General features: G+C 41.2%; 1 protein-coding gene across 1 annotated transcript in view; it reads left to right on the top strand.

Moving 5' to 3' along the window:
- The window catches only part of SCIN (scinderin), a 57,643-nt gene extending 42,973 nt beyond the window's left edge, over nt 1–14,670 (top strand). Inside the window, exons 6-16 of the mRNA XM_009326122.1 lie at nt 1,467–1,599; nt 3,366–3,454; nt 3,656–3,871; nt 5,059–5,180; nt 5,364–5,454; nt 8,291–8,461; nt 8,964–9,141; nt 9,638–9,759; nt 11,485–11,562; nt 12,883–12,943; nt 13,911–14,670. Coding sequence (XP_009324397.1) covers nt 1,467–1,599; nt 3,366–3,454; nt 3,656–3,871; nt 5,059–5,180; nt 5,364–5,454; nt 8,291–8,461; nt 8,964–9,141; nt 9,638–9,759; nt 11,485–11,562; nt 12,883–12,943; nt 13,911–14,044 — 1,395 coding nt within the window. The 3' untranslated portion in view covers nt 14,045–14,670. The remainder of the gene's footprint in view (nt 1–1,466; nt 1,600–3,365; nt 3,455–3,655; nt 3,872–5,058; nt 5,181–5,363; nt 5,455–8,290; nt 8,462–8,963; nt 9,142–9,637; nt 9,760–11,484; nt 11,563–12,882; nt 12,944–13,910) is intronic.
- The last annotated feature ends 440 nt before the right edge of the window (nt 14,671–15,110 follow it).

Genomic DNA, 15,110 nt, shown 5'->3' with positions numbered 1-15,110 from the left:
AAATCTGGCCCATTTTTATTTTCAAGGCAGGGGTTTGGGGGGGGGGGGGGAAGGACGAAAAAAAAAAGAAGAAAAAGAAGGCCTGCATGTATGATCAGGACCAGTGTAGTAAGATAATACTAGAGAAGAGAAGAGTGCTTGCAGTGAATTTTGGAATCCTAAGAACTCTCAGAAAATTCTGTGGCTATCTAATAAATTCCTCTAAGTACACGGGTCCTGCTAACAGAGCTCTGTTAGCTAAATTTAAATGTGCTGCAATATAACAGTGAGTGTCAAAGTCAGGAGACAGGTCTACAGTGAGCCCTCACGCTAGGTGTAATAGTTGATTTTTATTTGTTGTATGCAGTGGTAATTTCCATCTCAGGGGTTTGGGGGGGGGGGGGGAAGGACGAAAAAAAAAAGAAGAAAAAGAAGGCCTGCATGTATGATCAGGACCAGTGTAGTAAGATAATACTAGAGAAGAGAAGAGTGCTTGCAGTGAATTTTGGAATCCTAAGAACTCTCAGAAAATTCTGTGGCTATCTAATAAATTCCTCTAAGTACACGGGTCCTGCTAACAGAGCTCTGTTAGCTAAATTTAAATGTGCTGCAATATAACAGTGAGTGTCAAAGTCAGGAGACAGGTCTACAGTGAGCCCTCACGCTAGGTGTAATAGTTGATTTTTATTTGTTGTATGCAGTGGTAATTTCCATCTTGTGCTTCCATAATATACAATATAAGATATAATGGTGTATTTAAAAGTAATATTGAATGGTGTATTTAAAATTAATTATGAAGGGAAATAAAGACTGCTAGAAAAGTTATTACAAAGTAATAACTTCTTCTCAGGAGTAATAACTTGTCTTTTCAGCCATGCAGGAGTGAATTGTAAAAGGTTTTAAAGGTCTACATGAACTTACAGTGGTGGTAGAGGTCACACAGCAGATTCTGCAACAGGTCTTACATTACAGTTTCCAATTAAAGAACCATAGGTTATAAACGTAGGTATTTCACTTGTTAATATCGGCGTAGGACTATTTTATTATCATTTCAAGTGCTCTTGTTCAGCACGTACGTGTACCTTTGGTGTCAGTGCGGGTTGCTTGGTAGCAGAAGACGGGACTCCACTGATTCAGCTGAGCATATAGGAGGGGCTGAAGACAATACGGATTTTTAAGTGTGAGGTGTTCACTGAATGAGCAGTTGAATTGAAAGTGGAAGAGAAACGGATTTATTTTAAGAAGTTGTGAGACAGGGATACAACAAACTCACTAAAATTAACACTACATCTCCCTCTATTGGATGTAAAATGAAATGAAACAAACAAACAAAATCATTAGCCTACCTTACTTTCCAGCAGCACACAAATTTCATACAGCCATTTATATAGAAATGGCGACTGATTTCTATAGTAATTTTGGGAGCGGAAATTAATTTGGTTATAAAAGCCAGAGTTGATCTAAATTTGAAATGATTGCTTTCTTAGGTGTCAGATGCAAGTGGATCCATGAAGGTGTCCGTGGTAGCAGAGGAAAACCCCTTCTCCATGGCTATGCTTTTGTCTGAAGAGTGTTTCATTTTGGACAATGGTGCTGCAAGGAAGATCTTTGTGTGGAAAGGTAAGAGATCACTTCTGTTGCAGAAGCTACACAGACATATCTAAGGAGTTGACACAACACCCTCAGGACACTAGCATGAATTTAATACTGGCTGGACACAGTACCCTGCACACAGTTCTTCCTTGGTGTGGTCAGAGGACAAGGATTGCTCACTTGGTAAGGGCCTCAAGGCAGAGTCTTGTCTAAGGATCCTGGCTGTTTTTGAGGTATCTGTAAGCTTGGGTGCTTAAATTCTTATCCAAGTGGCAATTACAAAGCAAACATAAGGAATTTTACAAGTTCTGTATATTGTCATCAAATCCCTATCTTCTGGGACAAAATCTGGACACTGAAGGTTTGACAATAGGTGGATATTATATTTCCATACATCGCTCCACAGAGGTGTGAAACTGAAAGGTGAGTGTCCCAGGCATCAACTAAAAGCATAAGCTTGCAAATACTTTGATGCTTCTTTTTTTCTTGTGAATATTTATCTGTGGTATCATCAATGCTTGTAGGAGTGTCTGCAATTGCTTTGACTGAACATTTCCTGGAGAAGAATACTACTGGGGAATTAGGTCTGGACACCTTGTAGCTGGATTGTTGTGGTGCTGCTATTGCATCCAGTGCTGAGTATCTCCCCTTTTTTGTCTGACACAGTGTATTAATTATTCTGTGGCATTTGCATTTCTTTTTACCATGTGCAATAGCAAATAATTGATCGATGCAGTTGTCAAACTGCTGAAGTCAGTCCAGGAAGCATTTTGCTTGAAAACTTCATTTGCAGTTAGCGGAACATCCTTTAAAAGAGAGCATTTTGGGAGTGTTGTGCTCAGATGGCCTAAGGTCTACCTGACCCCCTCATTCCTGGTTTTCACTCTCTACCTGACAGCTCCTAGAAGAACCAAGCCAATAGGATCGTGCATAAAATAAATAAAATACAATTTAGGCCCTTTTGAATGTGGCCCTATGTGCATCCTCACTTTGCTACTGTTGGGAACAATAATGTGTGGGAAAACCCATTAGTCTGTGAGTCTCACCCTTGCACCGGGAGGCTGCAGTTATCATCTCTGCTGGAGATCTTCAGACCACTAAGCTGAGGAGTGTGAATTACTTCGCTAATAGTCTTATTCAAAATGGAATACAATGAATAGCTTATCAGAGCATCTTATTGGACTAAGAGGTCTTTGGAGTATAGTCACTGACAGCCAGCTGGGACACAGACCTGATATGCAATATCATCCCACAGAGACTTTCAGAGATGTCTAACACTGAGCAAGGCTGAACAAGGAGCAGTGGGTGGGGAAGGGTGGTGGTAAATTGCACAGCCCAGCCAGACGAAATGGGAGTTCTTTTACTCCGACTGTGGCACTGCCTGCAGAAGTGAAGGCAGTTCTGGGCAGCAGCTTTACTTACCACATTGCAGCCCAGCAAGGGAAGATTCAGAGAAAAGAGCCAGGGCGTTCTTGTACCTTGAACCAAGCAGATATTATGAACAGCATTTTTTGATAGAAACACACACACTAAGCAAAAAACAATGTCCCTTTTTTCCCTTTTTTTTCTAAATTTTGTTTTATTTTAACTGTTTTCAAAGCCACTGAGGTACTGTCTTGGCCATTCGACTTTGTGTGAATCTTATTGCTCATGCTATGTCCAGCATTTGTGTTTGTTCAAGACTGAGGCAAGAGCAGTGTCGAAGAGAACCTGGCGCAAGGACATCTTGTTTTTGCAGGATCTGTGAGCTCATTGCCCTTTCCCATGTATTGTTATCCTTCTGTTTTAACCAGGCAAAGATGCTAACCCACAAGAGAGAAAAGCTGCCATGAAGAATGCTGAACAATTCATACAGCAGATGAATTATCCTGCCAACACACAGGTGCGATCTATTTGTGAGATGATACCAGGAGAGCATGATGTCTGTTAAAGACTTTGTTTTTAAATCAGCAATAAAATATTTTTAAGGGCTTATAAGACATAAGGGCAATGTTTCACTAACAGATAATTCAGAAAAATTTCTGTTTGAGTAACTGTGTCAGTTTTGTTTTCCTTCCATTTCATGTGTCTTGCTTCATTTCAGATTCAAGTCCTTCCCGAAGGAGGTGAAACACCAATTTTCAAACAATTTTTCAAAGACTGGAAGGATAAAGATCAAACTGATGGCTTTGGCAAAGTATATGTCACAGAGAGAGTGGCTAAAATTGAGCAGATTGAATTTGATGCTACCAAGTTACATGAGTGTCCACAAATGGCTGCCCAGCATAACATGGTAGATGACGGTTCAGGGAAAGTAGAGGTAATTTTTGTGTTGTATTAAATTGTATTCTACCTACCTAGCTTATTCTATTATGGGATAAGCTGCTACTCTATGTTTTGTCATTTACACTGTTGTGTAGAGTAACATTACATTAGTGGCAGTGTTACTTCTACCATCAGAAAAGGTACTCTGAAGTAGGAAGTGAATCTCTTTGTCAGCTGTATGCTGGGTCATGTTTTTTTGCTGCTTATGAAAGATGTTGTACCAGTCATCAATAGAAATCAAACAGCAGAAGCATTTCCCCTTCTACACAATACTTCTTAAAGAGATACTTTAAATATGATCCTTAGGCTAAAGAAAAACTTCTAGCTCACATCAGCTTGAAATCTGGAATGGGAAAACTTGCCCTTGAAGTCAGAAATGTATTCCGTGTCTTTATGTATGTGTCCAGTCTGCTTTCTAGAGGAACATTCTTTGTCTCTAGTGTGTCTCTCAGGTAGCCTGGATTTAGAGAGAAAAAGATGACTGTACAGTCTTTCTGGATCTATCCATATCCCACTGCAGGAATACCTTTGGACTACACAGGGCTGGTTTGGCATTGTACCAACACAGCCTGTTGAATACAGGTCTGCATGTTGGGATTCTGGAAGAAAAAGATAAATACCTGCAGTCTCATTGGTATATTTTCTAGGTGTCTAACCTCATACTTGGGATGGTCTGTAGGCTTGAGCCAAAGCCGCTTAGATCTGAAGTATTTTTTGCTGTATAATTTCAGCAGTATGTTTTTGGAGAGCAATTGTTAACTGAACTGGGCTGTAGTGAATCAAATAGGAAGAAATCTGCCTAACCGTGTTACCTGACTACAGCGTGCCTCTCCCAAATGATACGATAGTTCTGTGATGAATCATAACATTGTGCCATTCATATCATATTATCATCTTAAGATGTTAGGAAAGTGAGTTCAACACAGGATTATGAGGTGATCATGTGGCATTAAAGCATCAAGACAAAGAAAAGTGTACTGCAATGGCTTGTTGATGGTCATTATTCATTCATTCCGTGGGCGCAGGGTGTATCTATCTACTTCATGAAGAATCCTTCCTGGTTTTATTCCATAACACTTGGGAACAGAAACAAAGGTCACTCAAGGGATGACACAATAAATTGCTTCTTGAGAGTCTCAGGGTGAAGTTCAGCATTCTCCAGTGATTTCTCTGTTTCCCCAGATCTGGCGTGTGGAAAGCAGCGGCAGAGTTCCTGTGGGACCCGAGACGTACGGACAGTTCTACGGTGGTGACTGCTACATTATCCTCTACACTTACCCTAAAGGGCAGATCATCTACACATGGTGTGTTTGGTCGGCTTTGCACAGACCTCCAGCATGTGGATATTATTTTATGCTGACTTTATGTCCTTTTGAGTAGAACCGTGTGTAAATGCAAGGTTGTTTACTGTGCATTTGTCATGCAGTATAAGCTCTGATTATTTTGAAACTGGACTTAATCATCGCCTTTCTCCTTGTCTTCCTCAGGCAAGGAGCCCATACTACAAAAGATGAACTGACTGCGTCTGCATTTCTGACTGTTCAGCTGGATCGGTTATTGAATGGTCAGGCTGTGCAGGTTAGTGTCTTTTGGATAAAATTCAACAGAGCGTGCAATATATGCAAATGTCAATGAGAACTGAAAGGAGGAGGTAGCATTTGAAGACTGGGAATATCAACTGCTCATGGTCTGTATCGACCCAAGCACCATGGGCTCCTTTTAAAGTCGCTGGAGATTTCCCATTTGAATCATCCTTTCTGAACATAGAACACAGATATAACACAACCTGCCTTTTCTTTCCTTCGACTTTCACTGTCTAAAGATTAGGTTTTAGTCCTGCCTAGCCTTACAAACTCTGTACATGGTCAGTGGAGACCGAAGGATAAGATCCTACCAGGGCAGCTCACTCTGAATCAGGTGTCTGACAGGGCAATAGCCCTGTGTGAGCTCCCCTGTCTCCTTTTGTTTACGTAGGAAGCTGTGACGTTTAGCCCAGACAAGGTGCGTGACTTTTAGAGGGCCAAAACTGGGAGACATGAAAGCCACATGACAGCCAGAAGGGGAGAGCCTGCAGGAACTGTGCTGCAGGGTCTCACTTGTCCCTGCTGTAGTGAGGAACGTAACTAGGGTTTTCCTATCCCATAGTGCTTGCAGCTCCGTGAAAGCAGGATACACATCCTCACTTGCAGAAATGGGGTGTGCAAGGTAAGGTGCAGGACATTGGCAGCTAAAAGGTGGGACGAGATGAGCTAGTCCTAGCATGACTAGAATGTGTGCTCTCCTTTCCTCACTAGTGAGGAGTGGTGGGTAGGTGGAGAGGGGAGCGGACTTCTCTTTTCACAGAAAGGCTAGAGCTGGAAGATGACTAGGGACAGGCAGAGATTTTCTAGGCAGTAGGAGATAGTTCTGTGCTTCCCATTTCTTAATTACCAATGTAAAGGGCTTTCCCCACCCATCAAGATACAGTTAATTTAGTTGGTAGACCATACTTTTAGCTGTTAATCAGCTACAATTTATGATTGAAATTATATTAAGGGAGGATGTCGTGGTTTAACCCCAGTTGGCAACTAAGCCCCACACAGCCGCTCGCTTGCTCCCCCCCGGTGGGATGGGGGAGAGAATCAGAAGAGTAAAAGTCAGAACACTTGTGGGTTGAGATAAAGACAATTTAACAGGTAAAGCAAAAGCCATGCACGCAGGCAAAGCAAAACAAGGAATTCATTCACTGCTTCCCATCGGCAGGCAGGTGTGCAGCCATCTCCAGGAAAGCAGGGCTCCGTCACACGTAACGCTTACTTGGTGGTGTGGTGGTGGTGTGGTGTGAGGAGCAGAAAAGGCCTTGACCCTGTGTCAGCACTGCTCAGCAATAACTAAAACATCCCTGTGTTATCAACACTGTTTTCAGCACAAATCCAAAACATAGCCTCATACTAGCTACTATGAAGAAAATTAACTCTATCCCAGCCAAAACCAGCACAAAGGATTAGAACACTTCTAGGATATTAGTCCTTGAAATATTCCTGACACATGTTCTATATTTGGACAGAGTTCAGCACAATATGGTCCTGTCTCATAACTAAGGCCAATATTAATACTACAAAAATAATAATATTACTACTAACAGCTGCAATAATAATGTGCTTTAAAAGCCATTTTATTAAAGCTGAAGGATATCCATCTCACTGCAATGGACACGATACTTAGAAGTACTTTTAGCCTGCAATGAATTTAGGAATATATATGTGTGTGTATGTATATGTATGTGTATATACACACACGCATATGTATGCATTTGTATGCGTGTACATGGCTACCTAGAATATATTACCTGTGCTTAACGTCTGTATTAGCATTATTTGAAAGGTTTGAATGTACTATTTTGTGGTCACTAGATGGCACTACAGTACAAACGACTATTAAAAAGTCGTTCCCCTATTTGTTTTGCAGGAATACGTTTCCCTCAGCAAGTTTGTTTTTTTCCTGGTTTTTTTTTTGTTTGGGTTTTTTTTTTTTTTGGCATTTCTAAATACTTCCGCGGTTTGGCACCTACAGGTATCCGTGTCCTAGGGTATCCTTAGCAGGCAACTATACCAGTCTCTCCACCTGTGAGATAAGCCAACCTCGGCAACCCGGCTCCCAGCTGCCCCGGGCCTCACCGGGCAGGGCTATGGGGCTGGGGCTCTCCGCTTCTCCTCCTCTGCTGGCTGCGCAGCAGGCCTCATTCCCTTTTTTCCCCTTGCTTTCCGGGAGTGAAAGTCGCAGCCCTCCACCTTGGCGGGTGGTACTGTTATAAAGGAAGCACAAAGGGTTGTATACAAATAACTTTTATCGTACATTAACCTACAAATAGTCGTTCTTCGTAGCTCAGTGTTTTTCTGAGATTGCAGTAACGTCTTTTGCATCTGTAATGGAAGTTCATTTTTGCCATCCGTGTTATCCTCTGCAAGATAGATCTATGCTCATCCTTTTCATCCTCTTGCAGGCAAAATACACATAGAAATAATGAACAGGATGAATAACCATTCTCTTCTGCTTAAATTCGGGGCACCTAAACTTCCAAGATAGTTTTTCAGGGGAATTAAGTCACTCTATAAAACTCTACGAAATGACAGTTCTTTTGAAAAAGATAATTTTCTTGTTACAGTACGTAGCAGCCATTTTAATCAGCTAAACATTATGTTAGAAGTTTGAATCTTGTCTTTGTGTCAGCATGATTGACAAAAAAAATCTCACAAATGCTCTAACTTTAATGTGTCTGGAACTATATTTTTAGATCTTCTCAGCTTGCCATTTCTCATTCTTGCTAACATACTTAGCATTATTGGCTAACGTCTCCTATTCTATTCAACAAAGACCAAAAATAACTACTTGTGTCCTTTCGTTTCTTTTATTGCATTTCTTTACGTATGTACAGATCCGAGTCAGCCAAGGCAAAGAGCCTGCACATTTACTGAGCTTGTTCAAAAACAAACCGCTTATTGTCTACAAGGATGGGACATCCAAGAAGCAAGGTCAGAAACCTGTGCCTCCCATGCAACTCTTCCAAATCCGCAGGAACCTGGCAGCCATTACCAGGATTGCAGAGGTAAGGTCACCTGCTAAGTAAACCAACTATTCCCCATGGGAAATGGTATAGCTGTCAGGAGCCTCTCCGACTAATCTTGTTGGGTAGTCACATCTGGTAGGAATGCAGAACTCCAAATCAAATCCACTGCTCTATGTGACCAACCCATCTAATAAATCACAGAGAAGATGCCATAACTGGCTGCAACCAATCCACATCTTTCAGAGCATACTGTAAGAAAACATGTAGTGAACAGTCAGCTGACAAAGAATAGACAAGAAATCAGCAACCCGTATGAGATAGTCTTTCTTACTGCCAAATAGTCCTAGCTTTTACCCTTCAAGTCAGTTCCCTGTCTCGAGTTAAGTTCTTCTCTAATTTGTATCAGTATAAATCGAGGGAAAAATTGAAGAAAAAAAGCATAGCTGATTAACATCTATCTACAAGTTTTATATAAACATGCAAAATAGTGATCGCATTATTTGAAAATCTGAAAAACGTAACAATTTCTTTCTTGATCTAGGTTGATGTTGACACAATGTCACTAAACTCTAATGATGTCTTTGTTCTGAAACTGCCAAACAACTCTGGCTACACCTGGGTAGGAAAAGGAGCAAACAAAGAAGAGGAACAAGGAGCTCAATACATTGCCAGTGTTCTTAAATGCCAGACTGCTAAGATTAATGAAGGCCAAGAACCAGGTTAGTATGAGGCCACGTGGTTGCTAATAGGCAGCTGGGAATACACAGCACTGCATGGAAATACAGCCTAAATGGTTTTTGCGATCATATATTTTCACCATATATTTTGTAGGCAGAAGCATATGCTCACTCTCTCCCTTTGAAAATCCAACCTGATATTTTACCATGGCGATCTATCCAGAACTGGCTGATGCACAAGCAGTGCAATGCCCTGGAAGACTGTAGGACAGGAGCAGGAGCTGCAGAGGAGTGTGGTCCTTTCTTTACCCTGAGTACCTAGGAGGGGAGAAAGACATAGCACATTGCTCTTTCTAGGTCTGCAAGTGATAATCTTTATTGTTATTTTGACAAACTGCAGGAAGAACTGTAAGAAAGTGCACCCATCTTTGAGATAGAAAAGAAGATGTTGTTTGGGGATTTTTGAAACAGTATCTAACAAGCTAAAACATCAAATGTTAAATCCACTGCTGAATACATTATATATTGTGTATTTCAGAGGACTTCTGGAAAGCACTTGGAGGTAAAAAAAAATATCAGACTTCATCACAACTCTTGACAAAGGCTGAAGATCATCCCCCTCGCCTGTACGGTTGTTCTAATAAGACTGGCAGATTTATTGTGAGTATATGACGGATACTTTCCTCTCTGTTTCATTACATATTTTCTGGTATATTTTGCCTTGGGAATCATCAGACATTAAATGGATTTGGGGATCTGGCTTAATTAGCTGTGCTTGGCAAGAATTAGAGAGTTGAAGTTTGGTGCTTTAAATCAATCCAAATGCAAAGGACGAACAGAAGAATTAATACCGCAGATGTTTGCACGCAGAGCCTGCTCCAGCCTGGGACTAGAGGCTTGCAGATGCAAAAAGATAAGGCGATTGCCCAGTCAAAAGCAACTGTGTTCTTGCAGAGCATTGCCAGACTGCTATCATTTCGCTGAGAAACTGCAGGTCGGTGCCTTGCCCCTTACGTGTTTGACAGTGGTGGTGAGGAAAAGAAATGTTCCTTGCCAAAAATCCCTAGCAATCTGAAATTTTCCATAGAGATTTAAGGCATGTAATTATGCCTCTAAGGTATTCCATGTGCTCAAAGAGGTAGGAAGACCTATTTCCTTAGCAGAAATACCCAGAGCTGTGCGCTGGGTATTAAGCTGGTGATTCAGACTTAATTATTTACCGTATTCTGGGAGGGCAACACTGTGTCACTGTTTGGCAAGGATGCACTAATTTTTAGGTAGGGGACATAGTTGGCTACGATCTCTGCAGTCTCCTTAAGGCACAGCCCATTCATTTGGAGAGGGATAAAACAAACAGGATCCTTTAATAAGGACTTTAAAATCTTATGAGAGTAGTAAAGTGTATTCTTCTAACAAGCTTCTAAAATACAGTAATAGGAACCAACCCCTCTGTAATAGCCTGCTGGGAGCTGTGCAATTCTTTGGGTTTTGTTTTAAATTCCCCCCAAATTCTGTGAAATCCCCTCTTTCCTGTAGCATTTATCTAGTCATAGAATCACCACTGTTGGAGCTCACCAGAAGAGGTAGGTCAGATCACTCTGACCTTCTGGCCACCATAACACAGGGTGGGGAAAAGGAATGTCTTTTGCACCATCTGCTTACCGCCCCTTTAGCACTCCTACATGACCAAGCATAGCCAAACCTTTGACAGTCCTTTAAAAGCAGAGGGCTGACCACTAGCTACATTATTATCTCTCCTTCTCATACAGAATAACATTAAACTGCTTTCCTATCTGCCTGCACATCCTTGGAAGAAGCAAGCAGTCTGCCTTTCCTTTGGGGATTAATCCTGGATGGCTTAGTCAACTGTAATGTCCCATTGTCAAGTGACTGCAAAGCTTGCTTGGGTGTGTATTTCATCACTGAGCTCACCCACTGCAAACCAAAGCAGTTGCTTTTCCTTATTAATGAATGTAAGCTGCATGAATGTATCAGCTGATATCAGCTGACTGATTTAGTTTGCTTGGTACAAGGTGATCTATGGAAATTTCCCTGTCCCCTTCTTCTGGCAGACCTCGGTCCCAACTTAACAATAGTCACAATTACAGTGTAAACCTCTGCCTCTCCTGAGGATATCCTATCAATTCTGACAAACTGAGAGCTGATTTTATAGGACATGCAATCATGTGATTTGTTTCCTTTCAGTGAAACACCCTTGACACATTCATCAAATCAGTTTAGGGCTTGACCCTTTAGGAGCGAAAAGAACTGCACACCAGCTTCTGGACTTACCCTTTTAAAAAATATCTTTGGTCTGTGCAAAATCACAATGTCTTGATAAATGATTAAAAACCAAAAAACCCCAAAACATAATATCCTTTTTAGATTGAGGAGGTCCCAGGAGAATTCACTCAGGACGATTTGGCTGAAGATGATGTCATGTTGCTGGATGCTTGGGAGCAGGTAAGCTGTGTACTTGACCTCTGCTTTTTGTGGTAACAAGGATAATTTATTCTTAACCACTTAGATCATAAGATGGGAGGAAAAATATCTTTGTGAGAACGGAAGAGGTTTTGTTTTCTTTAAATTATACCAGAAGGAGCTGTATTTTGTGAGCTATATGATGTGCTAGTGTGAACATACACGATTGAATTTCCAAGCATAATGTGAGACCACGGCAAGCACTTCCTATTAAAACCAATGGAGGCTGCAAGAGTACAATAAGCCCCGGCAGTGTTCTGAAAGGCTCTCAATAATGTTCTTGACTTTGTCACTAAAATTTATTCATTTTAAAAAAGAAAGTTATTGCATAAAAGGTATTCAGAAGCCACAAAATCCAGGTAGCAGCAGCACCTACAAAAAGTCTTGCTAGAGAAGGGGACAAACACTAGAACCTTACACAGATTTCTTCAGAAGAACTGGGTGGAGGGTGACAGAAACAATCTCTGTCATTTTGCCAGGTTCACTGAAAACTGAAAACGTTGAGAGCTTTTTGGATGACAGGCAAACTCTCTGCGGAGGGCACGTCTGTTTCTCACAGCATATTCTTTCTACCCTTCCTCTCCCCTTGGAGGGAAAGGGGGAGGAGGCCACAGATCCCACGCTTTATTTGTCTTCTTCAGCCTAACCCTTAATGAAAAAAAGGCTGAGGTTTTTGGAAATGAGAAGGAACATCCAAGGTCCACGTGGGAAGGAGTGATGGGGGAAGGTGGGTGGAAGAGCTGGACAGAAAGTAGTTGGGATATACTGACTTAGGTAAGAAGGAAGGAAGTCCGGGACATGTAGCTGGTTTCCAAAAGGATCCTTGACAGAAAAAAAAAATGTGGGGATTGCAGAAAGAGGCTCTGGTTATTGGGCTATTCAGTGGGTTATCTCGCGGTTACCCTGGGTAGCATTGATCACAGGGCACAAGCGTTGATGCGCGTGCAGAGCTCAAACCAGAGACAGCTCCTGGTCAGTGTTTTTACCTGCACCTAAAGAGCAATTTCCTTGGCAAATTGTAAAAGATATCCATGGAAAAGGTAATTAGAGTTCCTTTCATCAGAGTGCATAAAGATCTGGCCTTCCAGTGTCAAGAGAGCAGTGAGATTTCAGAGGATAGAACTACAGTCTCTCACAAGGGAAAAAGTATCAATTGTGGTTTGTGAGAGCTGTGTATCTCTGCAGTCTTTTCATACTGTATGTTCTTTCTCTTAGTGGAATCAACTATTTTGTACTCTTACCTGCTGTACACAACATCCTTGTAACAACACGGGAGTTATAGCTTTCTCTCCTGTGTTGCAGGTTTTCGTCTGGATTGGGAAGGATGCTAATGAAACTGAGCGACAGGAATCTGTTAAATCTGGTAAATCAAATCAATTTGGCAGAATTCTGAGTGAAGTAGCATCAACATTACTTAAAAAAGTGAAAAAGATGCTGTAGAAGAAATCTAGTTACATTTACAGTGTTTAAAAGGGTTACTGAGCTTATTAGGATTTAATCCTGGAGAAGATTATTTTCTCCTTTAAATGTGCTTTAAAACTCATTGTATCTTTCTTATCTGTAAGTTTATGAAGGGTAAAATTAATCAAGATAGCATTGCTAGGCTGCAGAGCTTTTTAAAGAATGTATAGGAGAGCTCCATGAAAAGAAACTGCACTGAAAAGAGAATTTAAAAGGAGATACCTACTGAGCTGCACCCTACACTAGTGTATTTAGTCAAAGGAATGCCAACAAATCCTCAAGTCCTTACACTGCCACCTTTCACTGAGTTAAATTTGGAGGAGGAAATTCCAATTGCAGAACAAATCAAGACAACTCAACGTGGAGTGCACCTCCTTGAAAAATCACATGTCATCTCTGGTGTGATTTCACATAGCTGAGCTGTTCTGACAAAGTTCGTGCTAACAACGCTTGCAGATATTTCCCTGGAGCAGCTAGGGTCACCTAGCTGTGTTTCCAATATGTACTGATGTCACGTTGCAATGTCAAGGGAACCTATACTGGCTTTTACATAGCAAGAACAGGAATGAAGCTCATGCATCTGCACAGCACCAGCAAATTCTTTTTCCTATTCAAAGAGCCAAAACCCAGCTGTATGGCAACGAACTGGTCAGAGCAACAATCCCTCTGTTTTAACCTCCTGGAAAATTCCTTCACTGGCAGCTGGGAGAAATCAGCAATTGCCTGATCATTTCATTGCCTTTGAAATAATTTAATTGAATACTGTATTATAGTAGCCCTGGGTTCTTTCACTAGGGCTTTTAATGTATTTTTTTATACCAAAGGAATGAGCTAATATATTACATGTTTTATTTCGTCTCCGTTTTTAGCCAAACGCTATATTGAAACAGATCCTTCTGGCAGAGATAAGGGGACCCCCATTGTAATCGTGAAGCAGGGGCACGAACCCCCGACATTCACAGGCTGGTTCCTGGCTTGGGACTCCAACAAATGGAAGAACTGATTTATCCAAGGAGGCTTCAGCTTCAAGCCAAAGAATGATCAGAGCCCAGCTACTTTCTAGTATTTTTAAGCATAAGCTTATGCAACAATATGATGCATCTGTTGTTACACTTTCCCGAGCTTTGATGTCTTTCTGTGAATAACCTAGAAATTCTTAGCACTGGAAAGGATAAATGATAATTGTAAACTGGTCAAATGGGGTGAGTGGGGCTTTTCATGTAGTAAATATGGAAAGTGCTACCAATACTTTATGTAATCTGTTGATTCTTCAAACAGAAGCTGTGGATCAGTTTATTTTAATGTGCTAAAATGGGCCAAATTCTGCCTTCACTGAAAAATCCAAATTAATGCCACAGAAATTCCTTTAGATTAAGGTCAGCATAATATTGTGCAGAATTTGGCCTGATAAAGGACTAATTCTACATCTGTTGCAAGGGTAGGACTGGACATGATTTACTTACTAGGCCAAAATATTGCCACACTCATTCACGTAAAATTTCAGATGATGCCTGATCCAGAGTAGGAGCTGTGTCTTGCAGGAGGCAAATAAGGGATGGGTATTTTGAGAAAGCTGTGCTTCACATATTTGTTTGTCTTGTTAGTACATATATTTGGAGCTTCGGACTGAATGGCTGTAAGAATATGAAGTCGTCAAAGGTTTTTCTGAGGGACTGTCTAGCTCATTGTAATGAATTTCTTTAGATTTATCTCTGTGAACCACCTCCAGCTCCACCAGGTCTCTTTAACCAAAGCTCTTAAGCACATTCTAGTGCACTAGTGCTCTTAAGTGGAAGCAAAAGAAGTGACAGCTTCAAAAATATGTACTCTGCCTTAACCAGATTGCACTTAAGCCATACTTTGTCTCGGTTGCCTTACTCAGCAGTACTCAGTTCTTTTCCAGCATGCAGACTGCTCACCTTGTCAGGTGCAGGATGTGTTTCTCCTCGTTTTCTGTACAGATCTTGGTCAAATACCAAGTACATCAGGCGCAAGGAAACCCCTTGTTTCAGTAGCATTCCACATCCTGGGAATTTGGAGTGTGAGTACACACCGTAGAATATGGCCTT

Source organism: Pygoscelis adeliae, unplaced genomic scaffold (genome assembly GCF_000699105.1).
Source record: "Pygoscelis adeliae isolate BGI_AS28 unplaced genomic scaffold, ASM69910v1 Scaffold15, whole genome shotgun sequence".
NCBI classification, from domain to species: domain Eukaryota; kingdom Metazoa; phylum Chordata; class Aves; order Sphenisciformes; family Spheniscidae; genus Pygoscelis; species Pygoscelis adeliae.
This window is presented reverse-complemented; position numbering and strand designations above follow the sequence as displayed.